The sequence below is a fragment of the Cryptomeria japonica genome, chromosome 6 (assembly GCF_030272615.1).
Source record: "Cryptomeria japonica chromosome 6, Sugi_1.0, whole genome shotgun sequence".
NCBI lineage: Eukaryota > Viridiplantae > Streptophyta > Pinopsida > Cupressales > Cupressaceae > Cryptomeria > Cryptomeria japonica.
The window spans coordinates 135,083,801-135,100,763 of record NC_081410.1 but is presented as its reverse complement, the minus strand read 5'-3'; the positions used below and the strand labels follow the sequence as shown (position 1 = coordinate 135,100,763).

Below are 16,963 nucleotides of genomic sequence, written 5' to 3'. Positions count from 1 at the left end.
TAAAAAAGTTCAAATAGATAATTATAACAATTAAATTACATCTATAGAAATAATGTAAAGTGGAATGCAATAAATCTTATAGTCTATCAAGAACCATCTACTACAATTCTCATTATTAAATACATAAATAAATAAATAAATCATTTATAACAAAGTAATTTTTTTGAGTTAACTCTTAAAATTAAATACCGTAATTATTCTTATTAATTTTAAAATTCTATTTATAAACATCTTAACTCTTAAATAATTTCTCATTGAATTCGATATTAGTCGACTTCTTAATTTTAAAATTATTTATAAGAAGCGTTTATTTTCCAAACACGTAGAATGTTTTAATTTAGTCCGAAATGAAATTAGAAACCTTAGAAAAGGAAACGAATTTTATTCGGGTTTTGTCTGAGCTTCCTAAGACTTTATACACTAGTTAGTTCCTCAAGTATTGTAATTGGTAATAAGTGTGGGCTTATTCGGAACATAAACTGTAAAAGGATAAGGATATATTTATCCCATGTCTGGCTAGTCCTTATTAGCCTTGTTGAGATATTCTTCTCCTGATAAAATAGTATGTATTATGTGTGGTTGAGTTTTAGTGGAACCGTAGATTTTTATTGAACAGGACGGAGTAATATAGGCCTCTGCAGTTTTTGCTTCACCAAGGTCTGCAATTCTTCTTCTAATCTCATTTCTTAAGGAATAAATTCATTTCCCTGGAATTTCACGCAGCTTTTGTTTTTATGGAGTTCATTTAGTTGAAATTAGACAAGGGTGTTACTTCAACGACTCAAGTGAATTGAATTTCATACAGGCTTTGTTTCAGTAATAGACAGCAAAATTTGTCAGGAGCCAACTTAATTTGCAGAGCTCAATGTAGTTGGCATGCGTAATAGGCAAGCATTCTACATTTCAGTGTATTCATAATGGTAGCATTAGAAGAAGCGCGGGGATGGTGGTGATGATATTCTGATTTTTTTTATTTAAATATTCTGTGGTGATTATGTAAGAAATCTGCTTTCAATGTCAGTACGATTTTTTCGTGCTTCTGGTTCGTTTTCAGTATCCACGTTTTTTTGGGTTTGGTCTGGTAGCAAATCACAGCCATTATGCTCGCTCAACCAGGTATTAGTTATATATCATAAGAACAAATGCATTTCACAATGTTTCCAAATGTGAATCAGGCTCTTCTGGGTGAATGTGTGTTTTGCTTTTATCAAGTGTCCAGGATTATATTTTTTGTTTGCCTGTTGAACAATGTCAAATGAATATCGCCCGTCTGTGTTACTATTTAACAATTCATTATGAATATTGCCCATCTCTATGTGTGCAAATATGTGCCTAGTAGTCAAGGTCTGTACGCTCCACAAAGGAGGCACATATTCAATTTAGGTGGGGGATGTATCTTGTTATATTGTGCAAAAGGAAAAAGATGTGGATGCAACTGAACATCAAGTGGATGAGTAAATGGAATATCGATTTTAATATGTGTCTCACAAATAACAAAGACATAAAGGTTCGTTATGAATAAATTCTACAAGAGGAATTGGGAAAATGGGCTTGGAAGGAAGAAAATTTATTATATCAATGAGTTCAATCCCACATGTGATCAACTTCAAAAAAACATATGTCGGGGCCAACATTTCATGGAGAGCTAAAATTCTTATTGCTCACTTGAGAACCAACTCTCATCAACTCCGTTGTGAGACTGGGCATTGGAAGAGGCCAAAAGAGGCTTGGGAAGAGAGAGTTTGCACTTTTTGCAATTCTGGGAACGTGGAAACTGAACAACATTTTATTTTAGAATGTGATGCTTACAAGGACAGCAGGGACAAATTTGTTAATATTTTATCTGGTTGCTCTTGGCATAGCCTATTCAGCGAGGAGTACATTGAGAAGTTGGGAGTGCTCATCGTCAACTTGCACAAGAAAAGAAATGAGTAACTGAAGTTGGTTTAATTTGACAGGCTATCCCATAGGCTATGTTTAGCCTTGTAGACGTTAAAAATTATCTATCTATCTACACCATTTATAAGGTAAATGGAAAAACAATCCCCATATGGACTTTCACAAGAGGCGGTCTCATAAGAGAAATTAATGTCTGGTTTGGTGGTGACCAAAAACACTTATATATAGATGTGTATTTATGGGTATCTAATTAATGTTTTATCCAATGTTCACTATCGTTTTTCTTCTTTTTCCTATTGAACAACATTAAATACACGTTTGTGGTAGTTGTTAGAGGTCAAACACGGATTATATTCTTGGTTGTTTCCTTGGCGAAAAAGGTAATCAAATTTGTCATCTAGTTTAGACCAACTGGGTTTACTGTCATAAAATGTTTGAAGAAATTGGTGATCTGTGATAGTTCGTGTAAGATGGATAGATGTGCACTACAATGAACTGGAGCACAGGAGGTATTATCGTACATGGTGGGGAATCAGAGCATTGGTCACCTAGTTTAGAAAGTTTCCTAAAGCCTAAATGCTACTGAGACATAAACTGTGAGCCTCTTAGTCTTACACCCTGCTTTGCATTGCGGGCACCTACTTTTTGCTCGGATGGGATATTAAATACTGCATATTTTGACTTATAACTAATTCTTGCAGGCAGTAAGAGGGTTCATTCCTTGTTGATCTGTCTTAAGACTAGCATTTACTATTATTTTATAGTTGAAGCAACAGATGTGGAGGGTTACAATGAAGAGATAAAAATGTGGAGAGTTTGATGGAGTCGATAGTAGTTGTGAAGGGATAGATGTATAATGTTTTGGTGAAGCAAAACTAGAGTTAATAGTAGTTATGAAATGACAAATGTGAAGAATTGAGATGTAAAGCAATATCCATTGGTTTTGATTGGTATGTATAAATTTTTTATGTTTGTTTCATGATTCAGATGCAATAACATTGTGTTCTACTGCTTTAATCTATCTTTTATTTCTGCATACACACTCTTTATTCTCATAGCTGGAAGGAAGACTCAGACTCAATGATGTTATCATTGATAAACTCAATATAACAGCTTGCAAAATGTGCATGTCAGTATAGTGAACACTCTTTTCAAATTCCAGGCAAGTGACTCTACACCGGCAATTAATCAAAGATGGAAAACAAAAAACAAAGAAAGCAAGGTGTATAATGCCTAAAATGTTGCACAGAATGGCATAAAGAGGAATTCCCAATGGAATATCCACATGGAATATTAAGTCCATAGCAGAAAGCAAAAAGGAGAGAGCACCACATGTAGCCAACAAGATCAAAGCATATTTTCAATGTCATTGGAGCTGATGCTAGCTTTTCTTGTTGGGAAGATGTTTCAAAATGATGCATGGTGCTATACAGTGATTAATCCATGCTAATTTCATCCACATTCCTATTCACAATTTTGACCAGTTTTGTGTGATTTTCCATATCCACATGGGATCTTGTGATTTGTTTGTTTACGGAAATTCCTTCAAGGTTTTCCAGTCAATTGGCTGCCATATTTCTTCCTTGAACCAATGAATAAAACCAATTTCGTAAAGAGATTCTTAACGCTGAATCCTCAGTTACCAGTGCCAATTAGGATATTTGAGTCTCCTTCCACAGTCAATTTCTACATGAAGTTATTGAAAGCCAATCTCATCCGTACCACTAAACCATCTCCTTGTGCTATGTTGTTTTTATTTTTCTAGTGAAGAAGGTTCAAGCACCAGGATTTCACATAGGTGATTCTGTAGCATACACCCTGCTCAGAGATACTTGGATTCCCATTAAAAGATCCATCATAATTCATACGATTGAGTTGGCCAAAAGTCGGCCCTAAACTTTATGCCCCATGTAATGTGTCGGCTGGCTTTTACTTTATTTGCAGTAACATAGTAATTGAATAATGTCATGCACTTCATATCACAATCTCAACTGATCCCATACTACCCTCCCTTGACTTCTCTTGCTGCCGCATGTTTCCCTTCTCTGGTGCATCTTTTCTGAATAACACTCGGTCGGTCAACTCGCATTGTAACTACTCTGTCACTTCAAACTTCCCGCTTGCAGAAGCTCCTCTCCGGAAACTTGGAAATCTGACACAATAGGTGTAAACATACTCTCCATCCAAATTGCAGATCCCAACTCTCAAGTGCGGTAGAATGCAAAACTCTCCAATGACTCTCTTAATCCGGTAAACTAACATAGCCTCACTATCACATCCAAATATCTTTCCAGTAACACGAATCTAACACTCCTCCTTACCTTCTCTGCCTACCATCCAAGCTACCAGGCCACAACATCCAACAATGACAAGAATTTCAGATCTTCTAGATTCTCCCAAATGCTCCTGCATCACTTTTTAAGAGGTATGTGAAAATATTTGCTGTTTGATCATCAATTGGACCATACAATGGCAGATGGTTCCTTTTGCAATCAACGTTATGATGTAATTGCATTTTGCATCAATGTGTTTTCTTGCAAGAAAAAAAATAGATACTTTGACATCTTTATCATTGACTGCTGATCAATAGAAGAGTAGCTTGAAGGGTAACTATGTGTAGTTTGAAGATAATTCAAAACTCTGTTTAGTCGCAAAATTTTCACTTACTTTTTCCCAAGCTGTTATTTGTTATGACTCTTGTGAAGAGTTAGAAATTGTATCTTTTTTTTTCGCAACTCCAAAAGACTGCTGCAGATATGATATATGCTAGGTACCTTAAACTAGATATTCATTCTTTATCTTTCTTCTTTTCGATCTAGCTTTGGCAGTGCTCCCAATATGACATCTCTAGGTATTTCATTATCTTAATGTGATTTACTAGTGCTCCGGTATGCCTTTTACTTCTCATTGAATCTCAAGTAAAGCTTCCTCAATTTCTTCACTCCATTTGACTATTTAGTATTTTAGGATCATCTGTGTTGTGGGGACTCCACATTCTTTTCTTCATGCCCCCCTACTTGTGAGTCTTCTCTTGCGCTAGTCTTTCCACCCTAATGCTAGTCCTTTCTTCCCTTTGGGTGTTAGCTCTTATGGAGAACCTGCCTTTTTTCTTTCAACCTTTTTAACCATATTAACATTATCTAAATTGGAGGACCAATCTGCTAGTGGGTTCGGCATGGCTGGGTATGGCTGCACAATACATATATTATTAAAAATTACAGAATTGAAAACAAAGTTGATAGTGATAAATATAATTGATAGTTCAACGTTAAATTAATACAAAATACAATCAATGATCTTCATCGTATTCTTCATCAAGAGCATCAAAGTCATCACTTGTTTCATTTAAACCATAAGTAACCAGAGTGCTACTCCCATGGCTGCATCCTTAAGTATCCAGAGTGCTACTCCCATAGCTGCATCCTATTTAGGAGTTTCCTTGTCATCTGAAGAGATTGTGGAGAGCTATGCAATACACGTGTCCAAGTCTGTACATGTAGGTTACATCTCAACTCTTTGTCACCCGTTGTTTGTAGTCAATTTGCTTATATGATAAGAGGTGCAAGTTGCAATGCACATAGACCAATTGTTTTGCTTTTTTTTGGCAGCCGGTTAATTGTGCTTAATTGAGTGGATAAAGGAGTATGCACTTGAGTTCCTACTCCCTGCTCAAGAAAAGAATTAACTTGTTAAAATTGGACCAAAGTCAATAGTTATGAAATGCAATATATACCTATGAAAGATTTGTAAAAATTTAAAAAGTTAAAAATGCTTACTAGTGATAGAATTTTGATTGCAAGAGGTTGGAGGAAAATAGAACCTCACCCATGACGATACCACTATGTACAAGTGTCCTTGTACTTGTTTTGAAAAGTGCTAAGATTTCGATTCTTTGACGAGATGAGCTATCAAAATCACTCACAATAGCATCATCCACATTTGGATTTTGGAAGATTCTTCAAAATGCAGTCTTGTACTTGTTGATGTGTTTTTTATGACACCTTACAACATAGAATAAAGTACTGAGTATTCTATACTCTCTTGAACAAAGACCTCCCAGATGCTAAACTATGTGTTCAAACGAGACGACTCCAAGGTTGAAGTCAGGTTTGACTTTATACCTGGATAGACTCATTGTGTGATGTGATTGCTAGTAATCCAAGGGGACATACTTTATGAACTACAACTGGAACATGAACATTGGATGTATTGACCATGTGCTGCTGCTTCTCCTAAACTAATTCAAATTCAAATGAAAGGGGAATATAGGGTAATATGCTTTCTTCTGAAGAGAATATAGGGTAATATGCAGCAAAAAAGCAATAAAGAAATATTACTAATGTACACAAATGACCAAAGAGGTCAGTGGACTTGGAAGTGCAAGTTATGACAGGAATTGAGTGCTCAAAGAGCTTCAAGAACTGAAAGTAACTAACACCAAAATACTAGCTAAAGGGTGTGAGCCCAAAACCTCCTAGACAGGCTCAAAAAGATATGCGATGTTCTATAAAAACAAAAGCCAAATGGCTATATGAAAGTTTAAAAACAGATAAACACATGGAGAGGAAGTTCATCAACGAAACCACAAATAACAGATAAGACTGAAGCAAGAAAATAAGAGTGAAGAACAAAGCTAATTAGTAATGAGTATTGAGATTAAAAGGAGCAGAAGAATGAACAGCCAAGCCTCACCATTAGTTTCTAGTAATTTTGACCTGTAAGGGCATTCTTCTGTTTAACCCGCCTGTTGATGTGTTTTTTAGGCACAATCAAACACTGAATAAAATACTAAGGTATCTTATCCTCTCTTGAACAAATTCTCTCAAATGCTATGCTTTGTGATCAAATGAGACAACTCCAAGGTTCCTAATGTCGGGTCACGACGTGTGGATAAGCTCAATGGTTTGATGTGATTATGTTGGAATCACAAGGGGACTTACATTGTACATGAATGCTTGAATGCTACTGTTACTTGATCATTTGATATTGCAATCTCGTGATGCTTTCTTTCCTAAACTAACTTGAATTGAAAAAAAGGACAAAAGGGAAAGGGTTGAGGAATTCTATTCTAAGGCCTAGAATGCAAGAAGAGGGTGAATGATTCGATAGAATCCTACTAGGCAAGGTCTCACTATCAAATTGAACAATTTGACACAAGCTCAGTGCAATCATCTAAGGTATAATTCAAAGATGTTCAAATCATTAACATCAAACATTGATTACCATTCAAGTTAATGCATAAACAATGGACATATAACAATTGAAGTTAAGCTCATATAATTCCAGTTGATCACGCAAGGCACACTTACAATCAGCAAGAGGCTAGTGGTATGGACTAAATGGATTCCACACAAATACATTCAACAAATTCCTCCATTCAATCTAATCAACATGAAAGCAAATGAGAAGTAGCAACCATGTGACTTATTGAAATAACACATTTTACCATATCTTCAATGAAAAGAGTACTTCCATTTACAAGCCTTAGTAACAATTCCTTCTTCTCCTAATCTATTCTAACTTCTAACTTCTAATCTATCTATTCTTCTACTTTTCTAACATTGACCTTGCTATTTGCTATTCAGTATTAACGATTCTTCTCCTATTCACTTATTCTCTGCTACTAACTATTAACCTTTACAAACAAGAAGTTTGAGCCTTATATAGAGAGCTCATTACAATTCAAAGGCTTAGATTAATTCACAATCAATGGCCGAGATTACAAAATAGAAACCCTAATTAGGGTTTGTTACAACAAACTCTTTTGGCCAATGAAATAATTACAATATTTGGACATATGTCTTCTCTTGAATATTCAACCAATAGATAGTGGGGCTAGGTACATTGGAGTTTGTGTCTTCGTAGGATGAATCAGGTGCATTGCATCTAGACATGCTGATGTGGAACTCCTCTGGTTGGTGGAATGATGACTAAGATGCCACCTCAATCTCTTAGTGGACTGATCTGTTGTTTGAAGGTCAATGGATAGTGATGCTTGGATATTCTTGTAGTAAGGAGAAGAACCTAGGCGAATGGAGCATTGTGCCTTGACACAAGTGCAACCTTTCCTTTGCTCATAGACATGAATAATTGACATAAGGGCTGGACTGAAGATTGAATCAAGGAAGGTGTTGATGAGAGCAAGCTGGAGATGGCAAATTTGGTGTGACTTCCTTTGCTCCCCTCCAGGAGCAAAATTGACTTCCATTACTCCTTCTCAGGAGTGAAATCCTCTTCCATTGCCCTCATCTTGGAGCGATGTGGACTTCCTTTGCATATTTGAGGGCAATGAACAAGTTTAGTGCCTTTAACATCATTTAAAGAGGTAAATGCATCATGATTTTGACAAAGGAAAGAATGGAGATGGCAAATTTGGAGTGACTTCCTTTGCTCCCCTCCAGGAGCGAAATTGACTTCCATTGCTCCCCTTTAGGAGCGAATTGCTCTTCCTTTGCTCATTCTTAGGAGTGAAGTCATCTCCAAGGCATTCTTTGAGGGTAATTTGATGACTCTTTGCATGGAAACTAAAAACCTAAGACATGAGTTGATGAAATCAAGCTAGAAGGGCTAATTTGAGGTCACTTCCATTGCCTAAGTCTTGGAGTGAAAAACACTTCCATTGCTCCTCATCTGGAGTGAATTACTCTTCCTTTTCTCTTTCATGAGAGCGAAATTGCTTCTAAGACCTCACATGAAGGTAATTTGATGCATATGAGTTGATGAATGGAGACTAAGTGGATGAAAACTGAGCTAAGTGTCTAAATTGCAATGACTTCCTTTGCTCCCCTTTAGGAGCGAAATGTGGCGCCAATTTTGTTGATGTATTTTTTAGGCACATGCAAACACAGAATAAAATACCCAAAAACATCTTATCCTCTCTTGATCAAAGTCTCTCAAATGCTGAAGATTCACACAAGGATAACTTGAGATAACTCCAAGGTTCTTCAATGTCGGGTCACGACGTGTGGATAAGCATTGTTGGTCTTTGTGATTGCTGTTCCTCCAAGGGGCCTTACATTGTACATGAATGCTTGAATTGCTGGAACTTGATCATCCGATGTTGCAATCTTATGATGCTTTTTATCCTAAACTAGCTTGAGTTGAAAAAAAGGGGCAAAAGGGAAAGGGTTGAGGAATTCTATTCTAAGACTTAGAATGCAAGAAAAGGGTGAATGATTCAATGGAATCAATTGGGCAAGGTCTCACCATCAAACTGAACAATTTGACACAAGCTCAGTGCAATATTCTAAGGTGCAATTCAAAGATGTTCAAATCGTTATCATCAAACATTGATTACCATTCAAGTTAATGCATGAATAATGGACGTATAACAACTGAAGTTAAGCTCATATAATTCCTGTTGACCATGCAAGGCACACTTACAATCAACACAAGGCTAGTGATATGGACTAAATGGATTCCACACAAATACATTCAACAAATTTCTCCATTCAATCTAATCAACATGAAAGCAAATGAGAAGTAAAAACCACATGACTTGTTGAAATAACACATTGCACCATATCTTCAATGGAAAGAGTACTTCCATTTACAAGCCTTAGCGTCACTTCCTTCTCCTAATCTATTCTAACTTCTAACTTCTAATCTATCTATTCTTCTACTTTTCTAACATTAACCTTGCTATTCACTATTCACTGTTAACTATTCTTCTCCTATTCACTAATTCTCTACTAACTATTCTTCTCCTATTCACTAATTCTCTGCTACTAACTATTAACCTTTACAAATGAGAAGTTTGAGCCTTATATAGAGAGCTCATTACAATTCAAAGGCCCAGATTAATTCACAATCAATGGTCAAGATTACAAAATGGAAACCCTAATTAGGATTTGTTACAACAAACTCTTCTGGCGAATGAAATAATTACAATCTTTGGACATATGTCTTCTCTTGAATATTCGACCAATAGATAGTGGGGGTAGGTACATTGAAGTTTGTGTCTTCATAGGATGAATTAGGTGCATCACATCTAGACATGTTGATGTGGAACTCCTCTGGTTGGTGGAATGATGACTAAGATGCCACCTCAATCTGCTTGTACTCGTAGACTTGATATGTCATCATGAATGAATATTGATGTGTTGGGTAATATCTCTTAATACTCAACATCTCAAGCTTCAGCAGTGATGATGATGAAGGCGTGTTTCCTAATTATGTCATGTTGTTGAAGCTGATCTTCTAACTTTGATTAACACTTTTGAAACTATCCTCTTGAATGTCTTAATGCTGAAAGCCAATACCCTTGTGTTTGCCGATGAAGTTTTCCTCTTGAAGACATCTTCCTTGTATCTTGACCTTGATGTTGAAATTTCCTCCTTGGGATACTTGTTCCGATCTTCCTACAATCTGGTCCCTTTGATTTCCTCCTTTACCACCTTGATTTCATATACCTAATCCAAAGATATGTCTAATAGTTCTTAGAAATTTGCTGGTGCCGAAGGTGAGTGACTAAATTTGCCTTATACCTGCTCCAGTTTGCTTCACCAATGATCCAAATTGCTGCCCTTATTGATTGAAGTTCGCTGCTGATGCTGATCTGATTCGCTGCTCTGCTCTTGCAGAGAAGAAATTCTCTTTGAAATGATGATCTAATGAACATTTTGAATCCCCTTATAAGCGCTTAAGGAAAAGATGTGTCTCTTAGGGGTGAAGGCCGACTTGTCTTTAAGCAAATAAAATTTAAATTGTCTCCTCAAGGTGGCCAACTTGTCACTTAAAACATTTTCTTTTTGAATTCAATTTTAGGCGCCAAATGTGTTTGTATTGCATTTTCAATGGGCAAAAGGAAATTCACTCCAAGGTTTGGGCATAGGAAGTGAATTTCGCTCCAAGAGGGGAGCAATGGAAGAGAAATTCACTCTTAACCAAGAGCAAAGGAAATCCGCTCCTAGACATAGGCAAAGGAAGTGAAAATCGCTTCAAATCATCAGCAAGGGAAATCATATTAAATTTAGCTCACTTTCTAACCATCTTATCTCCTATCACCCATTCATACCTTAAGTTTTTATCCTCCTTGTGCAAAAGTCATCAAATCATCAATAAAAATGCTTAGGAAGGAATTTCGCTGTCATGAAAGAGCAAAGGAAGGTGATTTCTCTCTTGAGAAGGAGCAATGGAAGCACATTTCGCTCCTAAAGGGGAGCAAAGGAAGTCATTGCAATTTAGACACTTAGCTCAGTTTTCATCCACTTACTCTCCATTCATCAACTCATATGCATCAAATTACCTTCATGTGAGGTCTTAGAAGCCAATTCGCTCTCATGAAAGAGAGAAGGAAGAGTAATTCGCTCCAAATGAGGAGCAATGGAAGTGTTTTTCGCTCCAAGACTTGGGCAATGGAAGTGACCTCAAATTAGCCCTTCTAGCTTGGTTTCATCAACTCATGTCTTGGGTTTTTAGTTTCCATGCAAAGAGCCATCAAATTACCCTCAATGAATGCCTTGGAGATGACTTCGCTCCTATGAATGAGCAAAGGAAGAGCAATTCGCTCCTAAAGGGGAGCAATGGAAGTTGATTTTGCTTCTAGAGGGGAGCAAAGGAAGTCACTCTAAATTTGCCATCTCCATTCTTTCCTTTGTCAAAATCATGATGCATTTACCTCTTTCACTGATGTTAAAGGCACTAAACTTGTTCATCGCCCTCAAATATGCAAAGGAAGTCCACATCGCTCCAAGATGAGGGCAATGGAAGAGGATTTCACTCCTGAGGAGGAGCAATGGAAGTGCAGCAAATTTACCATCCTCAGCTCTTCTATCAACTTCTTCATCGATTCATCCTTTCAATTGGATACATTGCATCCATTTCAGACCTCTAGAATGCAATGGAAGTCATGCCGGGGGTCACAATAGAAAAGGAAGTCAATTTAAATCACCATCTCCAGCATCTCTTTATCAAAATCCTCATCAATCTGATCCCTTCACTTGCAAAAGTATGACTCCAGCAAGTCGGCATTCGTGGTCCTATTTGTATTTGATGATTTTGCTTTGAGTTGGTATCAATGCCTCAATTGCACCAACTAATTGACTCCTAGATGTTCCTTTGCTCAAGTCAGTTTGATTGATCAGATGTTGATCCCTTCGTTGCATCAAGACAAGGCAGTGTTTAGTGGTTCATTTGCTTCCTTCATGTTGTAGTATTCTCATACATGTAAAGCAATCCTTGAATGCTATCTCAAGCTTGATGTTGTCTTGGAATGTGAGTTGCTTATCTTGAATTTGATCTTCTTGACTTCTCCTTGTGACTGGTCCTCCTTGCTTCTTTTAATGCTCATCTTTCCTAGCCCTTCATCTTCATATCAAACCTGAAAGATCAAGAAAATACTTAGATCAAAATTGTGAACAAAAACACTAGGTTAAGGAAATGTGAGATAATTCACGGGATTCATTTCATGAAACTCTTCAACATCTAGAAATAGCACCAAGGGGTTCTGCACATGATAATTCAAATCTGCAAATGCACTTTCAGACCTACAAATGACATATCAGATCTGGACCTGCACAAAATTAGGGAGGAAAACACCCAGATTTGAATGTGAACAGCTTGTTTGTCCTCATGAATTGCTTCCCTTATTCTCTGATTTGACTTAAATTTGATCTTTCTTCATCAGATTGCATTAATTTCTGCTTGAATTCATATCAGGACTGCATAAACTTGTTCCCAAAATCTGATGTAGATTATAAATCATGTCTGCCAGATTATTCACTTAGATCTGCACCTCCTGATTTCTCCTTAGAATCTGATTACCTCAATTCAAATATGAATTCGCACCTTTATCTTATCATTTACTTATGCTCTTCTTACGATCTGATTTTGAATTTAAATCCCCCCAATGTTGTGTTTATTGGACACATCTTTCACTTCAGAGGCCAGCTTGTTTATTTCCTTAGTACCACACCTTGCCTTTATATTTTTTCGTGGATTTAAGGGGCTTGAGCATGTGCTGGGGATGGTGAGGTGGATGCTTAGAAAAATAAAATAAAGAGAATTTGCTGGGGCCCAAGCATGCTACGGTGGTAGAGGGGGATGCAATTCTTTAAAAAAAAAGTTTTAAAATCTTCACGTTGAGGTTTATGGTGGGGCCCAATAATATGTGGCATGGTAGAAAGGGATTAAAGGCAATGAAGTGGATGGAAAGAGGTGGTAAGAAATAGCCACGGGGTAAGGATGGAAGGAATGTAAAGGGGGAGGATAAGAGGAGCTGCTCCGGTGGGGGAGGGAGGTTTAGGATGTAGGAGGTATAAGGGGTAATGAAAGAAGTTAGGATAGAATAGGGGTAGGGGTAGGGTGGAAAGGGAGTGTGGGTAATGTAGGAGATGGGATAAGATAGAAGGTAAGCTTAGGGGAATAGGGGGGTAAAGGACAAGGTAGGAAGTCGGAGGTGTGGTAAATGGAAGCGATGGAAGTTAGTGAAGGGAGGTTAGGATGGGGTAGGCTAAGGGGTGTAGAGGTAGGAGGATAGAAAGGTTGAGTGTGGGAAGGGATGCTAAGGGAAGTAAAGGGGTAAGGGGTGTGAGATGGAGGGTAGAGGATGTAGGTGTAGGCAAAGGTAGGTGTAGGTGAAAGTGAAGGTATGTGTAGGTGAAGGTATAGGTAGGTGCAAATGTAGGTGAAGAGTAGTGGATGAGTATACTAGGATGGGAAGAGGGTTAGGTAGGTGAGGGTATAGGTGAAGATAGGGAGGTAGAGGAAGTGGTAGTGGGGGTAAAGATAGAGGTAGGAAGGGGAAGTGAAAAGGTAGGATGGTAAGTGGGTAGAGGTTGGAAGGAGATGGAAGGTAAGGGAGATGGAAGTGGAAGGGAAGGTGGGGGTGAATGGAAATAAATGGAAGGAGATTGGAGTGAGGGAGGGAAGGTGGAAATGGAAGGAAATGGAAAGGTGAAATGACGATGGCAATGGTGAGGGATGGAAATGGGTGTGATCGGGTTTGGGCACCCACTGATAGTGCTGGGAGAAGCAGGTCGAAGGCTTAAGAGGGCAAAGGAAGTGTTGAACCTCACTTCATCCTTAAGAAAGAGACTTGATCAGCTTCTGAGCAACTACAAACAAAAGGCTAATAGCAAAGACTCAATAACTACTAACAACAAAGCTAAAACAACTAACCTAGAAAGCGAAAAAGTGGGGGTCCCCATTTGCAATGGGCCGATGTGTGAAAATGTCACAACACTGCCTTAATACATATTTTAATAAGTAGTTGATTCTAAAAGTCGGGCCATAATACCAATTCATCATGAAATTCTGTGTATTTTAGGATCTGATAGATACAATTTTCCTTTTTTCAGGTTTAATTGTTGCATCCTACATTTGTCTTGTATATGATGTTAGTTATTGTTTGTTTATGTTCATATTTGCCTCACACTCACATATTGTTCATCTCTACAGACTTCATGCAAATTTGAGATGCGAAGTATGGTTAACATCTTTGTAGAACAATATTGATCCTTGTTTTTTTTCCAGGGCTTTAAGACAACAATTTTGATTTTTGATCTCAATAAAGTGTAAAAGGTAAGATATTTTTTTAGGTCACTACAAGTGAGACATCACTTTAATGCAAGCATCTCACAATTTTATGGTGAAAAATATGTCTACTTCCTTTATGCATTCTTCAATCAGTTAAAGGCTAAAGCTTATGTTTGCACCTGTTTTAAAGCATTTTACATATTTATTGGCCTGCCACGCATACATGTGTTCAGGTGTATGTTTCTGTATATATATATATTGTGCCAAAACTTGAAAGATGTTATATTTTCTATTGTACTTACTATTTGACCAATCATTTACACAGGCATGGTCTCAGGGGCGAAGTCTTTGTAGGTTCCAAGCTAGACCTCATTTACTTTCAGGAGTCACTTAAGCATGTTATCTGCAATTCTTTGTCCCATCGGGACTATCCAGTATATGCCAGGAAGGACTGTTAACACAAGGACCAGGAAGCATTCAAAAAGTTCAGTATCTCCCCAAAATTCCATAGTTTCTGCGATATCAAATAAGACATTACCTTTGAGATCATTTTCAAATAATTTCACTTTTTATCAGAGAGAGAGGTATTCCAACATAGGACATGGCTCAATATTACACAGACTTTCAGCATCAATTGGGAAAGAAGTGACGCTTGAGGAGCCAAACATTGACATTGATCAGGATGCTGGGCAAAGTGGAGGTGTGGATAATCCATCAGAAGGTGATAAATCATATGAATCTGGCTCATCATCAGAAACTGAATCAGTTGCTGCTAAAGATTCTTCGAGTTCAGGACAGTCAAAACTCACTAGAAATATTAGCAGGAATGAGAACCCAAGAGTGCCAAATGAAGAATTGGTTCCTGGTGCAACTTTTACAGGGATAATTAGAAGAATACAGCCATTTGGCGCTTTTGTTGATTTTGGAGCTTCCATGGATGGACTAGTACATATATCCAGGCTTAGTGATAGCTTTGTTAGAGACATAAATGATGCTGTTTCAGTTGGGCAAGAGGTGACTGTTAGGATAGTAGACGTGAAACTAGAAACAGGACGTATTGCTCTATCAATGAAAAGTAGTGATGATTCAAACAGGCCAAGTCAAGTACAATCTTCTGCTCTTAATTCTGGAGAAGGCGGTGTTAGACCTGTTCAAATTGGAAAGGGTGCTGGACGATTCAGCAATGAAAAGAGAGAGGTGACTCAAAAGAGGTCCAAATTGAAGCAAGGACAAATTGTAGAAGGGAATGTCAAGAATATAGTAAACTCTGGAGCATTTATATCACTTCCTGATGGTGAAGAAGGCTTTCTTCGTTCAAACGAGGCATCTCAGAATCTTTCTGGAAAAATGGAATTACAAATTGGACAAAATGTTAGTGTTAGAGTATTGCGTATTGAGAAGGGAAAGGTGAATTTGACAATGCAAAATGAGGAAGAGGAGGAAAGTTTTAAAATTGTGCTTAATAAAGGTTCAATTGGAGCTGCTTCAAATCCTTTTGAGTTGTTCTTTCGCAAAGATCCTGTTATTTCTTCTCTTTTAGAAGAAAAGGAGAAACTGCAGGAAAATGGTAGGCTAGTAGAATCTCAGGCAGAGGTTGCAGCTGAGAATCTTGAGGAACAAGAAGAAGAAAAAGTAGGGACTGTAGGGTCTGGGGAAGAAGCTGCATTAACTGAGGAAGTTGATGACAAAATTTCAGTAGAGGATATCACTCAAATACCAGAAAGCATTAGGAAAGATAAAGGATCTGAAATGCTTGAAACAAACGAGTCATTGACAAATGAGAAAACAGAGCAAGTGGAAGACTTTTCTGTGTTATCAACTGAGAAAGTAGTTTCCACTGAATATCTCACAAAAGAGGTAAGTGATATCCAAGATAATGAAGTGAATGCTATGAAGTATATTTCAGATGACAAAAAAGACGTTGAACCTATAGCAGATCTGGAAAATTCCGGACCCACTTCAGAAGCCAGCCCAAATGATGTCTCTTCTAATTATGAGCGAACTGCAATTTCTGACTCAAGTCATGCAGTCTCTGATGCATATTCATCAGGCAAAATTATTAATGTGCCTGGTGATGAAAGCCCTCTGCTAGTCACTAAGACAGGTATGCATAATGTTCTTTATGTTGTTTCTGTTAAGTACTTTCAAAATTCTGTGATCAAAATAGAAGAGATGGAGATATGATCTGAAAGTTGTATTTTATCTGCTATAGTGTGTTTTAAAGATGCACCACACTTATCAATTTCAGTGTGTGCATCCTCCTCAATGTAAGCATGCTATATAAGTGGATGAGGGGTTATGTAGTGAAGAGATATGTCTTCCCACGTGGGAAGACACATCTCTTCCCTACGTACCTCTCACCACAGTATATAAATTAGTCACCGTTTACATACCCGATCGGAAGGAATGCGACTTGTTTGAGAATCACTTTACCACCCAATACCATGAACGGTGTAATCGTTGGTCAAACGCGATAAATTAACTTTGGTTTTATTTATCATTAGTTAACGTTAACATATTAGTATATGTAATCAAATTAATATATATATCGGAAGCATGAAATAGTATGACTGACGTTACAAAATTA

At 37.4% G+C, this 16,963-nt stretch overlaps 1 protein-coding gene across 4 annotated transcripts in view; it reads left to right on the top strand.

Moving 5' to 3' along the window:
* The first annotated feature begins 455 nt into the window (after positions 1 to 455).
* Positions 456 to 16,963, top strand: part of LOC131044221 (polyprotein of EF-Ts, chloroplastic) — a 37,906-nt gene continuing 21,398 nt past the window's right edge. For 2 of the 4 annotated variants that reach the window (XM_059207233.1, XM_057977500.2), the window contains exons 1-3: positions 456 to 657; positions 14,374 to 14,421; positions 14,702 to 16,480. In XM_059207233.1, the coding sequence (XP_059063216.1) occupies positions 14,773 to 16,480 (1,708 nt within the window). In that variant the 5' untranslated portion in view covers positions 456 to 657; positions 14,374 to 14,421; positions 14,702 to 14,772. The other 2 variants (XM_057977502.2, XM_057977501.2) reach the window with 2 other exon arrangements.